Source organism: Lynx rufus, unplaced genomic scaffold (genome assembly GCF_022079265.1).
Source record: "Lynx rufus isolate CCGP_SWC_20201006 ecotype Redwood Valley unplaced genomic scaffold, mLynRuf1.p SCAF_4, whole genome shotgun sequence".
NCBI lineage: Eukaryota > Metazoa > Chordata > Mammalia > Carnivora > Felidae > Lynx > Lynx rufus.
The window spans coordinates 96,020,244-96,038,326 of NW_025814856.1; the positions used below are offsets into that span (position 1 = coordinate 96,020,244).

At 38.3% G+C, this 18,083-nt stretch overlaps 1 protein-coding gene across 2 annotated transcripts in view; it reads left to right on the forward strand.

Annotated features, from left to right (window-relative positions):
• The first annotated feature begins 1,130 nt into the window (after positions 1-1,130).
• The window catches only part of AKAP9 (A-kinase anchoring protein 9), a 152,920-nt gene continuing 135,967 nt past the window's right edge, over positions 1,131-18,083 (forward strand). For both annotated transcript variants that reach the window (XM_047094567.1, XM_047094568.1), the window contains exon 1: positions 1,131-1,454. In XM_047094567.1, coding sequence (XP_046950523.1) covers positions 1,407-1,454 — 48 coding nt within the window. In that variant the 5' untranslated portion in view covers positions 1,131-1,406. The remainder of the gene's footprint in view (positions 1,455-18,083) is intronic.

The following is an 18,083-nucleotide window of genomic DNA, read 5'->3' on the forward strand; positions in this document are numbered from 1 at the left end:
CAGGCACCCCACAAAGTCTTTTTTAAATGTAAGAATTTCTAAATTAGAGCTATTTAAAACTAGTCTTCAGGTTGTGGTAGACTTTAAAACTTTAATCTTTCCACTTTTAATCCTATTTTCACTAGCACCACTTCTGTGGTTGAACTCATAGTTTATTTTAGTTCACGCCTGCTAGTATTTGAGTCCACCCTAGCTCAAAACAAAGGAGAAACATGATCAGCCTGAGTTGTCAACCTGAGACATTAACATGTGTAGCTCACCTCAGAAATGCCTTTGAGGGTAAGACAGGCAGTCACAGATATTGACTCACATATATTAACAACCCTTCCAAAACTTCCAGGTAAGCCGAGGGAGAATCAGTAACTTGTTCAAGGTCATTCAAGCTAGAGAGTGTATACTGGCTTTTGTTCCCAACCCAGGTTCCAAAGCCGAGGTTCCTTTCAGGACATCATTGCTAAGAGGGAGATCCAAAGAGGAGTGGAAGGAGAATAAGCTATGGTTGGATACCTCTAAATGTGGTGGAGGGAACAAAGAGATCATAAAATCTATTTGGGGCGGCGTGTGAGGTGGGCCTTGAAGGATAAACCGGAGATTGGGCAGGCGGGTGTGGGGAAAAGCGAGGCGCTTTCAGCTAACGAAGTAATGAGAGCTGCTGGCCGATCTCCCAGTTCTTCGACTGGAGGAGTCGTTCTAGGTTGAAAAAATAACGTCCGGTGGGTCTTTTCTTCTCCCCCTATCCCAGTCTTTTCCTTTGGGGCTTTTCAACGGTCACCAACTTCACCGTTAGGCATATATTATTTTTATAACTTGAAAAATCTCCATGTTTTAAAAAAGCGACCACTGAGTCCCTTGCACAGTGGGTGGAGATCCCGCCAGACCCAGGCACACCCCCTCTCTCCCAGCTCCTTAGCCCGGCTGCCACCAGGGGAGCGTTTGTCCCCGGGGAAGGGCGCTCACCCCTGCGGTGGTTTTCGTCTGTGGGAGCCGGAGTCCGAGCAAGGGTTCTGGCAAGGGCGGTCCGGGCCTTGGCTCGCCAATCTGGCGGGGGCGGGGCGGCACGTGGGGCGGTGCCCCGGGCGCACCTGCCCGGCGCGGCGGGGCTCCCGGCGGCTGCGCGGACCGACGTCTTCCCTCCTCTATTTCCCCTGCCTCCCGCCTCCCGCCTCCCGCCTCGCCGTGTGTTTACGTGGAGACGAAGATGGCGGCGACGGTGACGGCGTTGCCCGTGCGGCTGAGCACGGTCAGCCAGTGAGCTCGTAGACTGGTTCCACTTTGGGCGGAGGGAGCGCCAGGCCCGGCCCTACTCCCTGGGACCGCGGAGCTTGCGGTTCCACCTCTGTCGGAATCGACCTTTCCTTTTTACCCCCGACCTTCCCTGTGTTCCCCCAGCCTTTTCTGCAGAGGCCATGGAGGACGAAGAGAGACAGAAGAAACTGGAAGCCGGCAAAGCTAAGGTAAGAGAGCCGGAGGCGGCTGGGCCCGTGGTGGGAGGCGGTGGCTGGAAAGGGGTGGGAGAGGGCCTGGGAAGCGGAGATCGCAGTCCCGGTTCGCTGCCCGGGAGGGAGGTGCCGCAGGATCTGAATTTTCCCCTTGCCTTCTTCTTTCCTTTTTCCAATTAAAAAAAGCTTGGTATTACTACCTAGCAGAGGATACTTCCGTGATGATTGGGTAGTGTGTCTCCTTTCTTGTGAATGCCCAAATTAAGTCCCCTCCTTTACTGTATTGCTATAAGCTGGTATTTATTGCTTCTAAATCTCCAGCCTTTCAGTTTTAGGGAGTTCCCTGGGTAGTGCAGGCATTGTGCTTTTCAGGGTGGGGATTTAGAGCTTTTCTTTATTTGGTGGGGGATTTGTACGCTGATCATCAGCTTAGCTTTCTTTGGTGGCACGCTGGCACTCTTGGATATGTGATTGGCCTGTGACAGCTGCGTTAGCAGTGGCTTGAGTGTGCCACAAGTGCCAGCTGTGAAGTTCGCGTTAGGGGTGTTTTTAGAAGCGTAGCTTTGTATGTTTGTGTTTGGAGGTCTTTGTCACGGCATGCGCTTTTGTATTGTGTGGAATGTTAATGCAGTCTGTGAATGGAACTGCGGGAGACGAAAGGTTCCATATTATAAGCAACACCTATAGAATTCCTTCTTTAAATAATTGAATGTTATCTATGTCTCTATGAGTCCCTATTTTATGTCTGTGTGAAAGAAAAAAAAGTAAAACAAACAATACAAGACTATGCACAGGTACTATTTACTGGGCTTCGTGAAAAATTTAATATAGTCAAGATATAAATAAAATAGCATATTTCTTTTAAAAATTACATATTCGAGTATATCTTCTACCTGGCTTCAAAGGCCCCCTTCCTCCTTATGACGACGTTACCTTTTATAGTTTATATTCTGTCTTATTAGAAATAATTGTTAGCAATCATACTTGGACCACAATTAAATTATAATATTAACTGTTTTTTCTATCTTCCTCTCCTTTCCAACCTAAAAATAAAAGAAAGGGGATCCATGATTTCAGTAATCATTGAAGGGTCATACCATGGAGAGATGCCATAGTAGATGCTCAACACAAGTTTTTTAAATGAATATGCATATAAACCAGCTTCATATTTCTGAAATACATTTGGCTTTCCCATAAGTGTCTTCTAAGATCAAAGCTTAAGTGCTTTTATGTTACCAGGTAAATTATTACTTTAAAGGCTGTAAATGGAGGGAAGGGGGAATCATGACATCTTCAGAAGCCCAAAGTTGCTTACATTTCTGCAACCTGAGGGTCTGAGCAAGCTCTGAATCCAAGAAGGTGGAGGTAAAATGTGTTTCTCCTTTGAAAGCATAGATATTCTAATTAGACATTTTGTTTGTTACTTCAGAATTTGGATTCCCTGCCCCCAGAAGCATCTTTCCTAAAGATATATATAAAGCAGTCTTACAAAACATTGTTTACTTTGGGCCATGCATATAATAATGGATTTATTTAAATTGATGTGACCCCACCCCAAAAAATTCTGGTTTATTTGTATGTGTGTTTTGTCCTTCAAAACTCTGCGTATAGGTTAAAAATCTTTTTCTTTTAATAATCACTTTTATTGTAGAAGATTATCGCCTCTAGAGTTGAGCCCAATTTTTCTAGTCAGAAATCTGTCAGATTTATAAGGCAAGATATGTTTGTTGGAACGTTAGCTGTATAATGTAGAAACACTGGAAACAACATTCATAGAGAATATTAGAATAAATTGTTTTTTCAGCCATATCATGTAAGTTTGGTGGAATATTATACAGCCATTAAGATTATGAAGACTGATAGAATATGGAAAATAGATTGAAAACAGCATCATCAAAACTAGTGTGTATACATTATGTGTAGAAACTTGTGTGCTTTTAGATTAGGACTTAAAAACTTTGTATTGTAAAGTCATTTAGCAAACCTACATTGAACTCCTGTTTTATACCAAGAGTTGGAAATTTAGAGGTGGTGACAGTCTCTGTTCTCAGGTTGCTCACAGTTTAGTGGGAGAGACAGACATTGAGTAAGAACAATGAAAGAGAAGAACAGTAGGATTTTGGATGAATTTTTTCATTTGTAAAAGTGCGATAAATGTTGCTACCTTGTTTAAGACTACTTTACAAAAGAAGGTTCTTGATATTAATGCAGCCAGGCATGGTGCCTACTACATAGTAGGTTCTCAATAAATATTTGCCTAATGAATGAATGAGCAGAATAACCATGAGTCGTTCATAGTACTACTTTACTAGCAAGTTATAATTTAGTAACAGTAATCCAGAATTCCCTTAATTGGAAATTGTTATAGCTGGCCTCAGAAATCACTTAAAATGATCATTCCCAAAACTTATTTAGAAACTTGGTTTTCTAAATGGCTTGTTTATTCATTGGACTTAAATATTGTATTTGATAATACAGTAGTTTTATGAATCACAACTTCTGCATTTTTTTCTTAGTGTTTGGTAAGCTAGTCATTGAAAAATTTCCTTTTTGTATCTAGACTTTATAAATGATTATTTTTATGACTTGAGTGCAGTATAGTATGCTTTATAAAATATTTTATAATAACCAAAATCTGCAATGGTAGAGTAAATTCTGGTATAGGTAGCCATTAAAATAATACTAGGAAGACTTTGAATTGGGAAAATGTCCACAAATAATGCCAGGTTAATAAAAATGTTACCATAAAAGATGTATGTACATATGTATATGTGAAGACACTTGAAAAAAACGCACTGAGATATAAATGATGGTTCTCTCTTGTGTGGTGGGTTATTGGCAATTTTGTTTTCTTTACACTTAGTATTTTCTAAATTGTCCACAATATATTTCTTTTAGGATTAGTAAAACATGTTTAAATGCCATTTTTAAATATAGTAAAAGCATATCAAATACAATATAAGGAAGAACTTGTTATATTGTAGTATGGTTATTACAGAGAATAAAAAAAATGAGGCACAGAATAAACTAGGTTTCCAAAGGACCCTCAGTTTGGTGTAGTCCTGCAACCTTAGTTCTTATTGTTGCTTGTATTACATATTTGGGAGCCTATAGTAGACTTGCACAGACTCCCTTTCTGTTTTGTAGTTCTTTTTTCTTTGCTGTATATTCTCATTGCCGTGGTCACAGTCATCTTGCCTTGCTCCATCTGATCTGCTTCTTCCCCTAATTTGCTATTTTAGATTTGCTGTGACTAGACAACCCAGTAAGTGAGTGTGATAGAATGGTTTATAAAAATCAAAATCAATGAAGCCCAGTTAGTGGGCTTTATGACAGTTTTTCTACTACCTGTTGGTTTTTTTGGTTGCTCTTGGGTCCTCAGCTACTTCCTTGGTATTAATGTAGCAAGAAGCCGGACCCATGGAGATGTGAGACATTACTGCATTATTATGTAAATATTTTCACAGCTGGACTAACCCTATTTACCGGCTGCTAACAGGGATGGCACTACGTAGGCTGTCCTTGTGTTAAACTACTTTGAGTGACTTCATTTTTTTTCCAAGTGAAATTATTTACACTGTTATATAAAGAAAGTATTGTAATGTTAGTGAACAAAATTAGAGGACAGTTGTGTATTTAATATTATTAATGTTATTACTCCTGTAAATTCACATTGGGTATACTTGACATTCTATCATGTAGCAGAATACAGTAAAACCAAAGTTTTGCTATTCAGCATTGTATGTAATTGGCATTATTTGGTGAATAATTATTATTGCTATTTTTTTTTAATGTTTATTTTTGAGAGAGAGAGACAGTGCAAGCGGAAGAGGGAGACGCAGAATCTGAAGCAGGCTCCAGGCTCTGAGCTGTCAGCATGGAGCCTGACGCAGGGCTTGAACTCACGAACCATGAGATCATGACCTGAGTCAAAGTCTGACCCTTAATCGACTAAGCTACCCAGGCACCCTCATTTGGTGAATAATTATTAAAATTTTTGCCTCTTGCACTCAGTAAGTAGTAATTATATGATTTTTGTTTAATGAACATTTTGAAGAGTAGTGCCAATTGTATGCAAAAAAGGACAGTGCTCTGTGCAAGCTGTATATTAGGTTATTGACAGTTAGACTTTTCAGTTACTACTTCCACTCTGACAGACAAAGTTACTTATGGTGTAAAATTGTTCTCTGCATATTTCAGATACACTGCTCCATTACTAAGAAAGTTGCTCTTCATCCTTGTTTCTTTAAAATTTTCTTTCTTTCTTTCTTTCTTTCTTTCTTTCTTTCTTTCTTTCTTTCTTTCTTTCTTTCCAATCGTCATTTACTGTAACAGTTCATTGTGACTTAAAAACTAATTCATGACCTTCATGCTTTGTTGAAAAACAAAATATCATTTTTAGGTTACGAGCCTTAAGAGGGATAATACGGAGAAAAGAATGAGTAGAATAAGCTTCTTAAAACGTATATTGAAGAAAGGTTTCTAAGGCAAATCCAAGAAATGTCAAGAATCAGATCAAAGATCCAACGAAGAGAGATTTAACAAGCAGGTCCCTCGTGTCAGTGAAACTGAAAGCTGAATGAGAACATGGAAGAGAGGAAGTGAAAAAGATAGGATATATCCAAGTGATTAGAATATCACTTGCCCAATAGACGATTGGACAGAAATTATTTTTACTAAACAAAAACTTTTAATACATAAAGGTTGTAGGAAGAGCTAAACGATGTCTCTAAAATATCTCTTATAGGCCTACTGATTACTGAAATGTAAACAAATTTCTAGTATGGAACTAGAAAAAGTTCTCATGGTAAATTATTAAACATTAGATGATAAGGAACATTATTTATATTTCTTTAAGACACCACTAAAATTGAAATTAGTCATTTCATTGGTTAGCATCTCTTTTAAAACTTTAATTTGGAAAAGCTTCAGAATTTTAAAAAGTTTATTTATAGAGGCTGTTTTGCATCTGGGGTCTATATGTGTGGGAATTTATAATACTGCTACTTGGCATACTAGAAAAGGCAGTAGGACTTTAGAGACATTTATTTGCTTATTTGTTCAGCTGACATTTTTGAACGCCTACAGTTGTGACTATGGACTTTTACTTAGCAAGCATTATTTAAATTATCACAAATTGTGTACTTTATGATCTTTGAGAATAATCCTGTTGCAGGACATGAATCTCAACAGGTGTTGTGAAGAATAAGTGAGATAGTGATTGAGAACTTTTTGAGTTCTCATGCTAGATACAAAGAAGCTGTGATTTTTTAAAATTGAGATGAAATTCACATAACAAAAATTAACCATCCTAAAACAATTAAGTGGCATTTAGTAAGTACACAGTTTGTAACCACCAGTTCCATGTAGTTCCAAAACATTTTTATCATTCCACAATAAAACCTTGTACCACTAAGCTGAAACTCTCATTCCCTCCTTTTACCAGTCCTCAGCAACTACCAATCTGCTTTCTGTTTCTGTGTGTACCTATTCCAGATATTTCATATAAATGCACTCCTGTAATGTTTGACCCTTATCGTCTGGCTTTTTTCACTTGGTATAATATTTTCAAGGTTCATCTGTGTTGTAGTATGCATCAGTATCTCAGTTCCCTTTTATGGCTGAATATTCCATTTTATGTAGCATTTACTACATGTTGCTAATTATTCATCCATTGATGGGCATTTGAGTTGTTGCCACCATTTGGCTATTACGAATAGTACTGTGATGAGCATTCATATATAAGCATTTGAGTACCTGTTTTCATTTCTCTTGAGTATATACCTAGGAATGGAATTACTGGATCATAAATTAATTCTGTGTTTTTTTAAGGAATTGCCAAAGTGGTTTTCCAAGTCAGCTGTACCATTTTACATATCTGCCAGCAGTGTATGAGGGTTCTGATTTCTCCATATACTCACCAACATTTGTTTTCTGTTTTGTTTTTTTAAATGTTTATTCTGAGGGAGAGAGAACATGGGTGGGGGAGAGGCAGAGAAAGAGAATCCCACACAGGCTCCCCACTGTCAGCACAGAGCCTGATGTGAGACTCGATCTCTGGAACTGTGATATCATTACCTGAAATGAGCTGAAATCAAGAGTCAGACACCTACCCAACTAAGCCAGCCAGGCCTCCCTGTTCTCTATTTAATTATAGCCATTCTAGTGGTGGGAGGTAGTATCTCATTTGTTTTGATTTGTGATTTTCTTCCTAGTGATTGAGGATGTTGAGCATCTTTTCATGTACTTTTTGGCCGTTTGTCTATCTTCTTTGGAGAAATGTCTATTCTAAAGTCCTTTGCTTATCTTTTAATTAAGTTGTTGCCAATTGTTATATAATATTATATTTGTATGCATTTTTTTCTGCGTATAGAGAATGAGAATACATGTGCTTGGGCAGACAGTAGAGGGGCAGAGAGAGACATACATTTCAGTAGGATCATCTTCCATCTTTTGCTTTTTTGTTTATTTTGAGAGAGAAAGTATGAGTAGGGGAGGGACAGAGAGAGAAAGAGGGAGAATCCCAAGCAGGCTCCACACTGTCAGCTTGGAGCCCGATGTGGGGCTTGAACCCTTGAACCTTGAGATCATGACCTGAGCCAAAGTTGGATGCTTAATCGACTGGACACCTTGGTGTCCCCATCTTGCTTTTTTTTTTTTTAAGCCCTTAAAAAATTTAAACTTAAAAAAGTTTTAAAGCAATTTAAACTGTTGCTTCCTTTGAATATTAGGTTCTTGGTGAGTTGATTAGAGCGTGATGCTAAAGTTTGATTTCTGTGTGGGCCAGTGAGTCATTATCCCATTCCCTGGCCAGCTGTTTTACAAGTGCATGCAATTGGTCCAAGGGGCACCTGTTGGGTTTTTGGCTTGATCGTTACCAATCCATTTTTACTGTGGGAACAAAATAACCCAATCTTGTTTAGTAACAAAAGGGTCTGTCATTTTCATATGTGAACACACTTGATCTGTACCAGTATTTCACTAATATATTTCCCTTTTACTATTAGTGTTTTTGTGGTAGTAGTCATCAAAATATATTTAGGGTACTTAATGTGATCTTGTATGCTGCATAGAGTTTAGGTTGATTTGCACATGGATTTGACTCCATTAATTGTTCCACAAGTTTTTATATGTTATTTATTTATTTTTTGCCTAGGTTATTTATTTAAATCTATAGATTATTTTGTACCATGAGAAATTCCTTTATCCTTTTTGTTCATGAACAGTATAGTGTTTGTTTTAAGTTGACATCAGGGTTATGATTGTTATTGTGGTATATACTGTTCACTTAGATTTTTATGTGGTCTGAATGTTTTTCTGTCTTTTTTCCCCCTCTGAAGAGATCATTTCTTAAAGCCCCAAAGTTACTATTTCGATTAGTAAAAACTACACTAAACTTTAGTATTTAAAATCCTAATCTGTAAAAATTTGAATTTGTAAATTGTACTGATTGAATATGTTCTCTGATTTACAGTTCTCTGAAAAACAGGGTATAAAATCTAGAATCATTTTCCTTTTCTTTTTTTCCCCCCTTTTTTTGGATAGTGAACACACTACAAAATTCCTTGTTCACTAAGAATCATTTATTGTGGTCTTTGGGATTAAGCTGTATGTATTCCTCAGAAGTCTCACTTTTATTCAAGTTGATATTGCCTTATTGTTTTCCAAGGGAAGAAGATATAGTTAGGGACCAATCATAACTACAAATATTTGTTGTCCATATTTATCAAGAATCAAATTTAACATATGAAAGTATGTGAAGGAGATGCAGGGGATTGCGATGGACTTAGGGCAGTGGTCCCGTTTAATTAACACAACATTTATGGTCTGTTGACTGTGCATATGTATGTTGATTTCGTAAGTCAAATAAATGAGTACATACTCTAAAGGACAAGGTATTAGAAAATGTAAAAACTGCAATATCTGCTGGAAGTTTATATATGAAATAATGGGTTTTGGCTAAAAATTATAGAAACTATTTTCTATTCATAGACAACTTAAGAATACTGGAAATATTTGTAGGTAAAGGATTTTACATTTTCCCAATTAATATTTAAATTTTAATTTGCATAAATTCCTTTTGTAATGAAAATATTTCTCTAAGCCTTTTTACTCAGTGACTTCCCTTTAATAAGAGAGCTCACTTTTCCACTTCAACCAGTAGCACTTATAAAGTTTGAAAAGAAGAGAATTCAGGATATATATGTGTGTGTGTGTGTGTGTGTGTGTGTGTGTATGTGGGTTTTTTTAGTTGAGAAGAGCATATATTAAACTTTTTTTTTAAGTTTATTTTTTGAAAGAGACTGAGACGTGTGAGTGGGGGAGGGGCAGAGAGAGAATCTCAAGCAGACTCTGCACTGTCAGAGGCAGGGCGAACGCGTGAAACTGTGAGGTCATGACCTGAGCTGAAACCAAGAGTCCAGCGCTTAACCGGCTGAGCCACCCAGTCGCCCCAAGAAGAATATATAATTTTAAAATTCGAAGGATAAAATCCAGTATAAGTCATTTTAATAGGCCTCAGGGTTTTAATCTTAGGACAGAAGAGTTATAAAGTATTTTTTTCCTTTAGGATTTGAATTTAAACTTAAAAATTTTTTTTTAAGTTTATTTATTTTTGAGAGAGAGAGCACGCAACCAGGGGAGGAGTAGAGAGAAAGGGAGAGAGAATCCCAGCAGGCTCCATGCAGTCAGCACAGAGCCTGACTTGGGGGCTTGGTCCCATGAACTGTGAGATCATGACCTCAGCTGAAATCAGGAGTTGGAGGCCCAACCAACTGAGCCACCCAGGCACCCCAGAATTTAAACTTTTTCGATGCTCTACAGTTCTTTTGTATCTCATGTGCCATCATATTTATGAGGCCTAGTAGTTTATACCTATTCAGAAAGCATCAGTTGAAAACTAAGATCCTCTGAAGTATTCTGGGATTATTTTCCTATGTCCTGCAAACTCATAACCCAATCCTGTTTATTGTTTTTTATTTTTTATTCAAAATCTGTCTCATACTTAGCCTTTTTCTTCCCATTCTAACACCATTCAATCAGTACCCAGTAAAACCAGGCCCACTTTACCTCACTTCCCTGGCACTCTCCTTTACCTTTCAGATCCAAATAGTCACCATATTCTGCTGGTTTTACCTTCTAAATATTTCTTGTGTTATCCCCACTTCTGTTCTTCATTATCTCTCACTTGGACAATGGGAAGGTTGACAGTGGAAGAAAGAATATAAATTCAGTAATAATAATAGCTACTAATTATTGACCACTAATGCTAGTAGACATTATGCTAAGGATTTTATATTTATTACCTCATTTAATGCTTACAGCTGTTCTAAGAGCTGTGGATAATGTTGCTATTCCTATTTTACAGGTGGGAAAACTCAAGAGGTTAAGTCATTTGCACAAAGTCATAGTGGCAGAGCAAGGATTGAAACCCAGTCTGACCCAAGAAATTTTGTCCTTAACTTCAACCTTACATGTGCTTTTAAGTCTTTTTTTTTTTTTAATTTATTTATTTATTTTGAGAGAGAGAGAGAGAGGGAGAGAGCCAGCCATGCACCAGGGGAGAGGAGCAGGAGGAGCAGCAGAAAGAAGGAGAGAGAATCCCAAACAGGCTCTGTGCAATCAGCACAGAGCCTGATGTGGGCTTGATCTCACAAACCTGTGAGATCATGACCTGAGCTGAAATCAGTAGATGGGTACTTAACCGACTGAGCCACCCAGGTGTCCTGGTAATTGTTTGTTGTGAAGGATAAGGAAGGTGTTATCATCTGAATGTTTGTGTACCTCCCCCAAATTCATATGTTGAGATCCTAACCCCTTTGTTCATAGTATTAGGAGGCGGGGCGGGGGCCTTTGGGAAGTGATTAGGTCATGAGGGCAGAGCTAAGAGGGCAGAGAGAATAGGAGAGTTTGAGTGAAATGGGTGTCTGAGAGGGGCACCTGAGTGGCTCAGTCGGGTAAGCCTCTGACTTGAGCTCAGGTCATGATCTTGCTGTCTGTGAGTTTGAGTCCCGCAAAGAGCTCTGTGCTGACAGTTCACAGCCTGGAGCCTGCTTCAGATTCTGTGTCTTCCCCTCTCTCTGCCCCTCCCCCACTCACACTCTCTCAAAACTGAATAAACATTACAAAAAGAAAGAGATAGGGAATGTGGGCATGTTTGGAGGGAAAGAGCTATTTGAGTAAGATGAAGGTAAGTTTTGTTTTGGATATGTTGAGTTGGAGGTGCCTATTGGGCATCCTAGAGGAATGGTCCAGTGTAAAATTGAATTTGTCTGCAGCTTCAAGACAGAAGCCCATGCTAGAGATAAATATTTGGTTTGAAGATACTCGCTGGCACTCTGGAAATGAGGGGTTCACTCAGGAAGAAGACTAATGCAGACTGAGTTGAATCCTGTGGAAGCACCCGTGTTTAAAAGGCAAGTGAAGAAGTATCTGCACAGGACACTGAGACACAAACTGTTCACAAAGCTAGGAGTTGATGATGTCTGTGAAATGGAGAAGACAGAGTTTTAAGTAAGGAGGAGTAACTAGTCAAAAATAAGCCATCAAGTGTAATGGAGACTTGAAAAGTGACCTTTAACTTTAGCAGCAATTGGTCAGAAAGGGAAATGTAGAATTCAGAATGGGAAATGTAGAATTCAGATTGGGAAATGAATGGGAATCAGGTGGTATATGCTAACTAACTTTTCAATATATTTACTGTGACAAGCAGTATAATTGTAGTCGTTATGAGCTTGGACTAGACCAGACCATCTGGGATCAAATTATGGCTCTGCCATTTTTTAGCTTTGTGAATTTAGGCAAGTTACTTAACTTCTCTGTGCCCCTGCTCCCATCTGGAAAGTGAGAATAAAGAATAGTACCAGCCTTGGGCTTCAGCTAATATATATAAAGCTCTTAGAGTATTGTCAAATTATGAAAAGTGTTTGAGAAGTATTTTAGCTATCATCATCCTCTTCATGTTGGAGCATGGAGGGTCAAGCTATATAGCAGAAAATTAGATTCAAGACATAGGTGGGGACCAGCTAATGAGACACCATACGTGTTATTTAAAATAGTGTGGATTTTATCCTAAAAGTAGCAAAAACTGTTAAAAGAATGTATAGGTAGTGTGTTTAAGCTCTGAAGAGATTATTCCTTTCCAAAAACTATATCCCCTAGTCAGTTAGGTATGTTGCCACCAGGTGGCAGTTCTGTTATTGTTATACCGATGGAGCAGTAAAACCATTTTTTTTAAAAAATATAAAATATTGACTTGATTAACATAGCTAAATGTAAATGCCCTAATTCTAGTAGGGCTTTTTTATTCTCAAAAGCCTGAGGTGTTATGTAAGTAAAGGAGAGAAAGTAGAGGGTTATGTGAAAGATAGATTTCAAAGGAAGGTAAATGAGGTATAGTTGGGCTTCATGGGAAACTGAAAAGGCATTTGGAACCAATGCTGTTCTCTACATCATCTCTTATCTTTCACGGTATCTGATACTCCTTTTGCAAGTCAGCTTCCTTTGCCTGTACACTAGTTTACACGTGACCAAAAATTATAGGATGAGTCATCAAATCTTTCTATTTAATGAGGTTGTTTTTCACTATATACACTTTAAAAAAAAAGAAGGGGAGAGAACATTAAGGAGTGTAAGCATATTTCTTTATAGAATAAGTATCTAGCCTAGTGGTTCCCAAACTTTGCTGCACAACAGAAGCACCTGGGAAACTTCAAACAGTTTTGAATCCTAGGTCACACTCCATCCCCAAATCAGAATATCTAGGCTGGGAGCCAGGACTCACTATTTTTTAAAGATCCTCAGTATGCAGTAAAGTTTCAGTTCCAGAAGCATCGCCACTTTGTGTGATCTGCAACATTGAGTGATTATACATCATGTCCTCTCTCATAAGTCAGTTACTTTCCTTGGTGTGCAACTGAGGACGTAGGAGAACTGGCTGTGTTGGATACAGAGAAAAATATTTCAGTCTGCAATATTACTAGTAGGTTTATCATGTAAATTGTACTTTATAGTTAATTTCAGGGATATTTATAGATTTCTATGATTATCATATCATACACTGATTTTAGAATCCTTCATGTAAGATGCATCTTCCCTCTGTTACCTTTCTGGACATCTTTCTTACCTCCTTGTTCCCTAATTCCAGAAGAATAGAATAGACCTCCCTCTTTTCTCCTCAAACTAGAGTGTGAGGAGAGGCAGGAGTGTCACAGATGGTAGGAGCTATGAGCACTGGCTAATTTCCTCAGAAGGAAATTCTGCATACTTTAAAAATACCTAAATTAATTATGTTTCACCTACAAAAGAATAAATATAAAATGTATAGGTAAGATAAATTATTTAAAAAACTACTTTTATACTTACACATCACCCAGCTTAAGAAATATGTACATTCAAATACATTTGAAACTCTTCCCCCTCGTATAATCTAATCTCACCCCCGTCCCACCTCAGGTAACCACAATTCTGAATTTTATTGTTGCCTTGCTTTTCTCGATCACTTATGTATACATAAACGATTTATTCATTCTGTTTTTTAAATTAATGGTATCATGTTGCAAGCAGTCTTTATCACATAAAGTGATTCGCTTTGTGTTCAATGTTAACACAGAGAGTGTTCTTTCTACATATGATATTCTATTATAGGAATTTGCCTTAGTATCAGTGAGCATTTGGGTTGTTCCCAGTTTGTTTATTTGTTTTTTTAACCACTGTTGCTGCTGTGTTAACTTTTGTCCATCTTTCTGATGCCCAGCACGTGCCAAGGGCCCTGATGTGTGCAGAGATTGTGATCCCAAGATCTGTCAGTACTTGGGGAGTAGTGACTGTGTTGGGGAATGTGGCAGGAAGAGGAACTGAAGCCAAAAGCAATATTTGTAATATTTGTGTGTTTATTACATATCTCATTACATCACAGAAATGATCTCTGACAGATGTCCTTCAGAGCTGTTGATGAACACTGCATACCTGATGGGATGGGCCATGAACCAACTAGATGTAGCAGTTCTTTTATTATTAAGTTGACTAGATTAGTTCTTCTTTTATTATCAAATTGATAATTCCTGCAAAAAGAAGATACATGTATCAGAATAGTAGCCTCTAACCTGTGGCTTATAAATGAAACCTCAAGTGATAAACTGGCATGTGTTTATGTTGCTGAGAGAAATAGTATATTACAGGTATACCTTGATTTAAGAATTCTCCTTTGTAAAAACTGTATACTTCTTTCATTTATTTTTAAAAGAGATTAAACTTCATAATAGAGAGAGACTAGATAAGATCAGGGCAAAGTGCCATTCTCTCACTGTTCATTGTTAATAACTGAGGTGATATTGAGAAGAAGCAGAGGTAGATGGTGAGTGAACAGTGAAGGTGTAATGACCTGTCAGTGTTGTCAGTCGTGCTTATGAGGAGGTGTGATAACAGTGTCTGGAGAGGCTGATGAAAGTGGCTAGGTCCCAGGACAGCTTATTCCTGGAGCTCTGCCTTCTTTCTGCTTTTTTGGGATGAGATTTGTGGTAGGTGTATAGTTGTATTATATCCTTTTAAAAACAAGTGATATTAGGGGTGCCTGGGTGGCTCTGTCTGTTAAGCATCGAACTCTTGGTTTTGTTCAGGTGAGTTTGAGCCCCGCATCAGACTCTGTGCTGACAGTGTGGAGCCTGCTTGGGACTCTCTCTCTCCCTCTCCCTCTGCCTCTGCCCTTCCCCTGCTTGAGCAAGCTGTCTCTCTCAAAATAAATAAATAAACCCTAAAAAAAAAAAGGTGGTATTAATTCGGTTAGTGAATATTCTTTACAGATCTGTGGGGGAGGGAGACAAAGATCTTTCAAAGAAGAAAACAATCACCCATAGTCTGAACCCACAAGTAATCACTCTTAGTTTGTTGATTCTTGGTTTCTTTGTATATTTTTAAACTTAACTTGTATCATACTCTTTATGCAATTCTGGCTTCTTTTCCCCTGACTTTATCTTGAGAGCATTTTCTCACATTAAAAATTTTTTGAAAACATTTTTGACAGTTACATAATTTACAGTGTATGATTATGCAATAATGTAACCATGGACCAGATATATAATCTTTTTTTAATAATTTTATTTATTTTAAGTAATCTCTGCACCCAGTGTTCAGCTCAAACTCATGACCCCGTGATCAAGAGTTGCATGCTCTTCTGACTGAGCCAGTTGGGCACCCCATCTGTTTATTTAATTTTTTTTTTTTTAAACGTGTGAGAGAATGAGTGCAAGTGGAGGAGGGGCAGAGAGAGAGGGAGACGGAGGATCCAAAGCGGGTTCAATACAGGGCTCGAACTCAATGTACTGTGAAACTATGACCTGAGCCAAAGTCAGATGCTCAACAGACTGAGCCACCCAGGTACCCCAACTCCATCTTTTTTTTTTTTAAGGGAACTGTGCAGATATTCTGAAGTTCAGAGGAATAATGCCTAAAATTGTTGCTTAGTGTACCTCTTTTTTAAGTTTATTTATTTATTTTGAGAGAGAGCATGCATGAGCTAGAGAGGGGCAGAGAGAGAGGGTGGGGGGAGAAAGAGTCCCAGGCAGGCTCCACACTGTCAGCACAGAGCCCAGTGTGGGGCTTAAACTCATAAACCATGAGATCGACCTGAGCAGAAATCAAGAGTCGGACGCCTGACTCAGCCACCCAGGTGCCCAGTGGTGCCTCTTTTTTAATCATTCTTTTTTTGTTCAACAAATACTTACTGAGCACCTATGTGCAGGGGCATCTGGGTGGCTCAGTCGGTTAAGCAGCCGACTCTTGGTTTCAGCTCAGGTCATGATTTCACAGTTCATGAATTCAAACCCTGCTTTGGGCTCTGTGCTGATAGTACAGTGCCTGTTTGGGATTCTCTCTCTCACCCTCTCTCTGCCCCTCCTGCTCACTTGCACGTTTTCTTGCTCTCTCTTTCTCTCTCTCTCAAAAAATAAGCGAAACAAACAAAAAGAACCTCTGTGAAGGCACTCTTCTAGACTTACAGTATTATGTGGGCTTTGATTTTGATTAAAAATCCCTGCCTTCCTGGAGCTTATCATCTAGTTACCTGTTCAGAAATAAGTTGACCGCATAATCAGTAACATGAGCCTAAAACAGTATTTTGATAATTCTATGTACTTAGAAGAGATTTGTTCTAAACACTAAGGTCATTCTACTTTTTATTCCGTATATATCATCTTTTTTCATTTGGGATCATTTAGTAATAGATACTGTCTATTGTATTGTTTTTTCAGTGTTTTTTTAAGCTTTTATAATGTAAAATTTTAGTTTTTCCTCCTTTATAATTGAGAGTAGGAAGAGGAAAAATGATAGGGAACAATTGAAAAAAATTCTTCAGTAGAGCCCTTAAAACTAGAAGAAACCTTAAAAGATCCTTCTAATCTACCTCTTCATTGTGCAGTTGAAGGTACTGAGTTCTGCTGAGGTCAAGTGGCTTGTCCAGCGTCACAAAGCTAGCTTATTAGAACCTCTTTAGATACCGTGGTCCAGTACTCTATTGTATGTAATCCATATACTTTTATGAAACTTTTTTTTTTTTGGTCATTAGGGAAATGCATTTTAAAGTGTATTTGTTTTTGAGAGAGACCGAGACAGCGTGAGCTGGGGAGGGTCAGAGAGAGAGAGAGAGAGAGAGTGAGAGACAGAGAGAGAGAGAGAGAGAGAGAGAGAGAGAGAATCCCAAGCAGGCTCCACGCCATCAGCACAGAGCCCTCTGTGAGGCTCGAACTCACGAAACCGTGAGATCATGACCTGAGCCAAAACCAAGAGTTGGATGTTTAACCGACTGAGCCACCCAGGTGCCCCTGAAACATGACTTTCATTCAGCAAATGTTTGTGCCTACTATGTGCCATACAATGAAATGTGTTAAAATGTGCAAAATTAAGGTGATTCCTTAGACTGCAGAATCTGTTTTCTTCTCAGACATGGTGTTCCAAAACTAATAAAAAAATCTACATTGAATGAGATTATAGTATATAAATAAGACTGGGGACTTAACAAATATAAAGTTCTGAGGTCTTTTCCATATCTGATATGTTGGGGGCTATTTGGCACTGTTATTTGGAAAATATGCTTCAGAGCATCCTTAAAATGTTGCTTTTGTCTTCTTTGCTTTTCAGTTGCCCTACATACAAATTGTCTTTGGGTCAACTGTTGTAATCTTCTTTTTGTTTCCATAGTTAGGCCCCTGGAGTTTTGTTGTAATAGTTTGTACAGCATTCTTGTGCAACATTCATTAAGGAATATTAAAAAGGTTTAAAGGCAGCACTGACAAGTACCAATAGTCACCATAATTAGAATTAATTAGGATTTCTTAAATTTTCTACAGCAAAAATAGAAAATGGCTCAACTTACAGCTGTTTTTGGAAACTGGAGAGACTAGATAACATTCAAAAAATATTTTATAATGTTCTCTTTGGGTGTGTGTTGTTTTGGGTGTGTTTTTCTCCCAGTCTTGTCAAAAAAGTGTTTGTTGGTTTGGTGATTTCGTATATTCATGCCTTTAAATTTAGCATTCTGGGATTTAACGTTTATTTATTTATTTTTTTTTTTTGGGACAGAGAGAGACAGAGCATGAACGGGGGAGGGGCAGAGAGAGAGGGAGACACAGAATCGGAAACAGGCTCCAGGCT